Source organism: Heptranchias perlo, chromosome 39 (assembly GCF_035084215.1).
Source record: "Heptranchias perlo isolate sHepPer1 chromosome 39, sHepPer1.hap1, whole genome shotgun sequence".
NCBI lineage: Eukaryota > Metazoa > Chordata > Chondrichthyes > Hexanchiformes > Hexanchidae > Heptranchias > Heptranchias perlo.
In genome coordinates this window covers 2,482,867-2,491,361 of record NC_090363.1, presented here as the reverse complement: position 1 = coordinate 2,491,361, position 8,495 = coordinate 2,482,867, and the positions used below count along the sequence as shown (strand labels likewise).

Genomic DNA, 8,495 nt, shown 5'->3' with positions numbered 1-8,495 from the left:
AAGTACAAAAGGAGCACCGTCACCTTTTTGGTTTTATTGGATAACTTGACATTTTTATTTCTTTTGAGTCCAGTAATGTTCCACACGTGTGTTCAAAACTGTGAGACGCTGTTAATGTCACTGCTTGGTTTCCTCTGCAATTTTAACTCAACAAAAAAATAGTCCACGTGATGGCTGAGTGGTAGATGCATTAGCGAGCGAGTATAGCGACCAGAAAGGTTTCAGCTTTCATCCCTGGTTTCTGCAGAGTGGAGGCCCGCTGTTCGCCTCAGTACCGTGAAATATCAAGGGGAAAATAGACAGGATTCTGACTCCTGATTGCGACCTGGTGATAACTCCTAGATTTTTTTTTTGTGGAAATGTTACTTGAGGATTGGATTGGGCTCGGCTGCGCTGACTGTTGTCGAACAGCCTACAGAAATTCACTTTATGGGGGGTCATTTGTTCCTCTCAATCTGGCGGTTTTTATAACGGGTCCGAAATCGCCCATTTTATATTATCGCCGAAAGTTGAAATGACCTTGTAGAAGATACGGACCAAGGACTGTCCAGGACTGGATGGACCAAACGGCCTGTTTCTATTTTGTAATTTCTATATAATTCGATGTAACAGCCACCTGAGTAAGGGTATTTTTTGAGGGGAGGGGGGTTACCACTATTAGTACGAGAAAAACCAAAGCAATTCTGAAAACTTACTATAAATTCACGCTTGAAATTGCGCTCATAGTGACGTTTCATTCTTTTCCAGTTCTCAAGCAATTAACAAGTGATTTCTGGACCACCTTGGCTCAGGGTTGCCTGAATGCACGTTCTACGGTGTCAGTCCAGAGTGATTGGACCAAAATAATTTATCTGAATGACCTGATCGACGTTTTTTTCTTGTTTCAAGCCGCGAAAGAAACTATTGAGACAGGCTTAATTCAGAATAGAATTCCTTACGAATGAACTGGCGAGATTGAACATTACCTTTTAAAGTTTTTGATTATTGTTTGATAGTTTTATTATAAACCAAGAATTAAACAGGTTACATGCTAAGATTTCATCTATATCCTTATTTGAAACCAGCACGAAAGGTTTAGTTTGGCATTTCGTGATGTGTGACTTGAAGATGGGACCTAAAATAATCTGGTGTTTCATCCTGTGCAGAACAACAGATTGGTCCCGAGTGGGGACCTGGATAAGATCTTTAGCGCAGGACATGGCCGAGGCTGAGAGAAGTAATTAAGGAGTCAAAGCAAATCAAGAAGTAGTCCCTTTGTTAAACGCTGCACAGCCTGGAAAAGAAAAGATTTATGTTGTTAGATGAACCAACGCATGTTGCATTTTGCACACTTACTCTGTGATTGTACAACACAAGCCCACCTGTTTCTGTTAGTATAATTACCGTATAAAGTATCGGATCGTTCAATGCATATCATTTGAACGGACAATTTCCCATTTCATGCACCCTTCCCTTGTTTAAACCGAAAGGTAGATTTAGCATAAGCGAGAGTTGTCTGAGATATTAATAGTTGAGCCCGCTAGAGTGAGCACTTCCGCCCTGATATTCATTACTGCCATTGTGATAACACAGAGTTTTTTGAGCTCTGAGAATAAGAACATTGCTTTGATTAAAAAGCAACGTCTACTGGACACCATAGTCCTTCCCTTTTGTGACAATGCATCATTGTAACATTTCATTGGCATCAACTAAACTGTTTACATCCCATTCATGGAGAGACTCTCGCACTCCATAACTTCTTATCTCTCTGACCGCCTCTCCTCCCTTCTATAATCTAAACATTTAAAAAATAACATTCCTGACATCACTTAACCATTACTTTTTGATTTACTTCGTTTTGTTTCCAAATATTTTCAACTTTCCTCCTGTTCTGCACCCTTCAAGTACGTTTCTTACTCTTTTTTGCAAAGTAGAAATGCGAACATTTCATGTTTAAAGTTTCTTCACGCACTTCCTGTATTATCACCCGAAAGTGATTTGACCAGATCAGTTGTGAATGTCCTTCTGCATTATTTTTCCATTTTTAAGCTACAAAAGAAACACTGACAGACTTAATGATTTAGATTAGTGTTTCTTACCAATGAATGGACTAGATTGATCGATTTCTTCTAAAATAGTTTTGATTATTGTTTGATAGTTGTATTATAAACCACGAATGAACCGGATTCCATGCTACTATTTAATTTATTTTCTTATTTGAAGTCGGTATGAAATATTTACATCCTGTACTCTTGTCTCATATTCTCAAGATGTGCATAGTTATTGAGGACTTTATGGGTTAAGTAAGAAAACAGGAAAAGACCTCCGTACCAGGGTTGATAACGTCTATCACATTTCTCCACACTCTATACTGGGTGGGTCCTTTAAATGCTCCCAGAGACAGGCTGCCTTCCGCTATTTTTGGTTGATAGTCGTTTTCACTAATAATGCAAATAGGAAATATTTAACAGCAGAAAATAAAACAAAGGCTTCAATTTGCTACTTTATAATGTTGCTCAGAGTTATTTTTGGAGAACGTGTCGTACCTCTGCTCCTCGGATGTACTATCCTGAAACAGACAAAAACCCAAATATTAACGCACAGCATACCGATGGCAGTGTACAAACAGATTAAACGAGGGGCAACTTTGCAGAATGAAAGGACTCAATAGTGAAGTGTTGAGCAACCCGCTGATCTCATCTGCCTAAAGTTTAAAGGGAAAAATTTGGACCTTTGAGAGGAGGGGAGGTGAACTAATGGAAGAAATCGATTGTAAAGCTAATTAGCAAAGGCGAATGGATAGTGTTGAACCCACTGAGTCATCAGAGTTTAGTGAAGTGGACAGGCTGCATCTCAATGTTGAGAGCGAGTCACTAGGAACCTGTCATAGGGATTTTTGCAAATAGGTGCAGGGTCGGCAAGAAAAGGAATTAGGAAAGCAAGCACATAATATAATAAATGATGCACTAACGACAGGAAGAGCGCTTGTAAAGATATTAAGAAAGCCACAAAAATGTGCGGATATAGGAACATTGGAACAGGAGTAGGCCATTCAGCCCTTCGAGCCTGTTGCACCATTAAATTAGATCAAGCACCAACTCATAATGCAGGAGACCAAGACATGGAGGAAGAAATAGTTCAGAAGCCAGATAACATAGAATTATAGAACCATAGAATGGTTACAGCACAGAAGGAGGCCATTCGGCCCATTGAGCCCGAGCTGGCTCTTTGTAAGAGCTATCCAGTTGGTCCCACTCCCCCACTCTTTCCCCGTAGCCCTGCAATTTTTTTCCCTTCAAATATTTATCCAATTCCCTTTTGAAAGCCACGATTTAATCTGCTCCCACCACCCTTTCAGGCAGCACATTCCAGATCATAACTACTCGCTGTGTAAAAAAGTTTTCCTTATGTCGCCTTTGGTTCTTTTGCCAATCACCTTAAATCTGTGTCCTCTGGTTCATGACCATTCCGCCAATGGGAACAGTTTCTCTTTATTTACTTTATCTAAATCCTTCATGATTTTGAACACCTCTATCAAATCTCCTCTCAACCTTCTCTGCTCTAAGGAGAACAACCCCAGCTTCTCCAATCTCTCCATGTAACTGGAACCATTCTAGTAAATCTCCTCTGCACCCTCTCTAAGGTTTTCACATCTTTTCTAAAGTGCGGTGCCCAGAATTGGACACAATACTCCGGCTGTGGGCAAACCAGTGTTTTATAAAGGTTCAACATAACTTCCTTGCCTTTGTACTCTATGCCTCTATTTATAAAGCCCAGGATCCTGTATGCTTTTTAAACTGCTTTATCGACCTGCCCTGCCCACCTTTAAAGATTTGTGCACATATACTCGCAGATCTCTCTGTTCCTGCACCCCCTTTAGAATTGTACCATTTAGTCTATATTGCCTCTCCTCGTTCTTTCTGCCAAAAATGTGTCACTTCGCACTTCTCTACATTAAATTTCGTCTGCCATGTACAGGGTTAGGACAAAGATGCAGTTTGTAAGGTGCTGAGAGATTCTGGCTGTAGGAAGGTGGGTAGACATGAGTGTGGTAAGGGGGATGAATTGGTTGCCTCGAGGTAGGTCTGTGCACACTGAAGATCAATGACCAAAGCAGGAAGGGCTAAATGGCACTGTAAGAAATCATAAAAGGGCTCTGAAACTGCCCAGGCAAGGATAGCCTAGAAAATCAAAGCAATTTTCTGCCATACTTCCTGTTGTTGGTGAAAAAAGATTTTTGCAAAGAAAACCGGGGAATGCGAATAACTGACTGTCAATCTGCTGGGAGAATAATAATGGCACTAGAAAAGTAAATGGCGCTGTTCTTGTAACAAAAAAGGGAGAGATGACAAAATAAAAACAATGGAACTTGTCAGCAACGTTGAAGTGGCTACAAGAAGCATTTACATTGGACAGGAGGGAGAAGGACGGGAGTAAATGTGATCCCATTGAATTAAAGAATGGAGTCTAGACAGCAGAGTGATGTACAAGAACCAGGCAACACTCACAAGGGTAAACTGGGGGCCAAAAGATGGTAACAACCGCAGTAAGTGAATGTTAAATGTATTGGGAATAATGATGTGGAGATGCCGGTGATGGACTGGGGTGGACAAATGTAAGGAATCTTACAACACCAGGTTATAGTCCAATGGTTTTATTGCCAATAAAGCTGTTGGACTATAACCTGGTATTGGGAATAAGCAATGCCTTAACATGAGGCTACCTGGCACTCGGGAACTACAGTGTTGTAGGAATATTATAAACATGGCTGACTCCAGAGGATGGTGCCTAGGAACAGGATGAGGCCATTCAGCCCTTTGAACCAGTTCTGCCATTCAATTAGATTGTGATTGATCTGTACCTCAGCTGCATTTACCCGCCTTTGTTCCCTATCCCTTGATACAAAATTCTATCCATCTCAGTCTTGAAAACGTTGAATTGACCGAGCATCCAATCTTTGGAGGGAGAGAGTTCCAGATATCCACTACCCTTTGTGTAAATAAATAAAACAAAAATAATCCAAATAGAAGTGTTCAGAGGTAGTAGAGTAGACAGGGAGGAGGTGATGTGGCCATGTAGGCCAAAGGATCTAGGAGATTAAAGATGTTCATCCCATGGGTAGTGTAAAGTTACACCATTAACTCCACAGTCAGATTGATTGACACCCCATCCACCACCCTAAACATTCACCCCCTTCACCACCGGCGCACAGTGGCTGCAGTATGTACCATCCACAGGATGCACTGCAGCAACTCGCCAAGGCTTCTTCGACAGCACCTCCCAAACCCGCGACCTCTACCACCTAGGACAAGAGCAGCAGGCACATGGGAACAACACCACCTGCACGTTCCCCTCCAAGTCACACACCATCCCGACTTGGAAATATATCGTCGTTCCTTCATCGTCGCTGGGTCAAAATCCTGGAACTCCCTACCTAACAGCACTGTGGGAGAACCGTCACCACACAGACTGCAGCGGTTCAAGAAGGCGGCTCACCACCACCTTCTCAAGGGGCAATTAGGGATGGGCAATAAATGCCGGCCTCGCCAGCGACGCCCACATCCCATGAACGAATAGTAAAAAAGATCAGAATAAGAAGATAGGCATTTTACTCTATGAAGAGATGAGAAGGGAATGTGAAAGCAGGAAATATTATGTTAATGTATACTTCAACCAACCAAAGTGGTTCAGAACCTTGTTTGATAAATATGATTGTTTCATGTCGCACTGCATTCCACGGAAGGCAATGTGCATTTTAACTTGATAATGGTAAGTGATTTATGGGACCGGAAATGAAAGTAGCAGCATCCTTTGCAGCAGTTATCATAGAATGAGCTCCTCTCACACAATCTGGGATTCAGAAATGCCGAGGACCAGCAGCAATGGATGTAATTTTTTAAAAACTTAAATGTAACGAGAGAGGAGTTTAAGTGATCAAAGTGACCACGTTACCATGAGCAAGGCGAATGCGTCCTGCTCATTCAATTGCATCTCTATGTACGATAACCTTTGCTGCGCTTCTTGTGAATTGTCTCGGATTTCTCGTAGGTTGGTCTCCATTCTGCTTAAGATATCATCCTTTTCCTCATTTAATTCTTTGACCAAATTCCGCTCCTTGTCGTCCAAAATGTTGCGCAGTTTGGAAAATTCGGAGTCGATAAGAGTCTGCAATTTATTCGACTGTTCCTGTGAACACAAAGAGTTAGTTGGAGAAGGAACCGTAACTATTCCAGGCCGCAAACACCTCGATCGCCAATTTAATAAACACCAAGCTAAAGTGCTGAAGGTGCAGAGCGATAGGGCCGGACATGCGCTGCGTAACTTTAACCACATCGGCGCATTGAGACTTTACCTTAATTTCGGAAATGCTCTCTTGCTGCTTAAGCTCAAAATCTTGAAAAGATGTTTTCTTCTGCTTCAGGGAATATATGATGGTGTTCATTTTCTCCTGGAATGGAATTCACAGCAGGGGGAAAGTGTTTGGTTAAAGGTGGGAGTGAAAAGCCAAATAACATTGTACCTCGGCCGCGCAGCCTGGGTCCCCCTTTACCTTGTATATCTCAACGGCTTCGTTCAACAACATGAAATTATGAGCCGTGTGGCTCTTCTCATCCCTCCTATCGAGGCAATTCACACAAATCATTTTCCGCTCGGTTTCACAGAACAGCTTCACTTCTTCCTGGTGTTCCACGCAGTGAGGTTTGGCTCCCGACTGGTCCCCCTTCTCCCCGCTCCGGACCCCACCTTTGCTAATTAGCTTCTCCAATGCCGAATCGGCGTGCAGACCTCTCTGCTCGATGGTCACGCCGCATTTGGGACAGAACGCCGTCTCGTCCGTTTCCCAATACCGTGCGATACACTCGCGGCAGAAAGTGTGCCCGCACTCCAGTTTCACCGGCTCCGCAATGATTTCGCGGCAAATGGTGCAGTTTGCTTCAGCTCCCAAACTCCAGCTCTGGGGCTCAGAGGCCATGGTTCACCCTCAGTCGCCGTGTGACTGCGCCGTTCAGTTCTCCGCTATGGGATCGAAACTTTTAGGGGTCATTTACGATTATTTCTCTCTCGCGCATGAGCGAAAGGGAAACAGATGCAGGACTTTAAATAAAGTCTATCCTTCCCATATATGGAATGCCAAGAACCCTCTCCTGTCCGGGGCGGAGCAATGCAGCCCCTGCAATTTATGGTAAGTCTCCAGTTTTGCGCTGCGCTGAAAACAAAGAGGTCGAATCTCCGCTAGGGGGCGGCCCACCGTCCGGCGTAACTTCGGCGGAGGAGTCCGCTGTTTTCCCCGCGGTTTCCGCTCTCTTTCCGCAGATCCCAGCGGAGCTAATTGGCGAAAGTAATCCAGAATGAAGGCGTGCAGACTTTAGATGGCTCTTTTTTTTTTGCATCTTCGTCCAAACAATTCATGTGGTTTCCCCCCGCCCCTCCCCAACGGGAGAGCGGAAAATGCCGACTGTCAGAGAACGCGATCAAATCGGAGTCAATTAATATCTTTAAAAGGGAAATGAACTGAAAGTACTGCTTGAGAAGGGGGATTGGGGGTAGGAATTTTTCTGGAGCTCCTGTCGATCTGCGCCGTAGCTTTGGTCGAAATTAGGGGAAATCCTTCCGAAGAGGGGCGAAGGTTCGTTAAGGCTTTCTCCGGGTTTCCGCTGATTAGGGCACGGCTTAGGGAGAACCCCGCTTTATATCCCCCGCCCCCCTCCCCACCTCGGAGATATATAATAGGCCCCTGCGGTTCCTCCTTGCAAATTCCCCTGGGTGCCACTCAACCCCTAGAGAGACGGCGGAAATATCCGTTTTCAGGCCATTTACCCCTCTCTGAGGTTTCCACCTATCGCCCACCCAAGTTATGTCCAGAGACCTGGACAAACCCAGCAGAATTTCAGTGGGAAGGGTGGCGAATTCACGTTTGAGATAATCAAGCATGGACTGCGCTTTAGGCGGATAAATGAATACAGATCAGTCATAATCTAATTGAATGGCAGAACAGACTCGAGGGGCTGAATGGCCTCCTCCTGTTCCTATAACTATGGAAGAAATGAGTTGGATTTTGTTTTCTCCACATTTATCTTTTCATTGTGAGTTTGACGGGAGAAACTGAATTGCCAAATGAAGCATTAGCGGCCTGAAGTTCACCAAGCTGGGCGACACTTGCATTTTAATAGAGCGAAGGAATCTTACTCTGTGAAATGTACTTTCAGTTTTAGGTTGAAAAAAAGATTTTGAAGTCTGACTTGAAAGTTATTTTGCTGGAAGAATATAGAAACGCCTGAATGTTGAATGGGTCTGTTTGTATACTATTAAATGGCCAGTTTAATTGCAGGAGTGGCGTGCCTTATGCGGTCAATACGTTTGTTTTTCAGCTTTATTGAAACATAAGGGGTGGGGAGATTTCCGCTGTGAGTTGGATTGCAGCAAAACAGTCAGATTGTTCTTTCCAAATGGGTTCAGGATTTTGCTACAACCAGCGGGCATCGGAATTCCTCCCCTCTCTTTGGAGGTCATCTACA

General features: G+C 43.6%; 1 protein-coding gene across 1 annotated transcript; it reads right to left on the bottom strand.

Annotated features, from left to right (window-relative positions):
* Window positions 1-991: 991 nt before the first annotated feature.
* Window positions 992-7,154, bottom strand: LOC137305089 (zinc-binding protein A33-like). Its single transcript, XM_067973869.1, has 6 exons — window positions 6,530-7,154; window positions 6,332-6,427; window positions 5,932-6,165; window positions 2,526-2,548; window positions 2,311-2,420; window positions 992-1,273 (listed from the first exon to the last, which is right to left on the bottom strand). The coding sequence occupies exons 1-6, from the start codon at window positions 6,950-6,952 to the stop codon at window positions 1,239-1,241; spliced, it is 921 nt and encodes a 306-aa protein (XP_067829970.1). The 5' UTR covers window positions 6,953-7,154; the 3' UTR covers window positions 992-1,238.
* Between the last annotated feature and the right edge of the window lie 1,341 nt (window positions 7,155-8,495).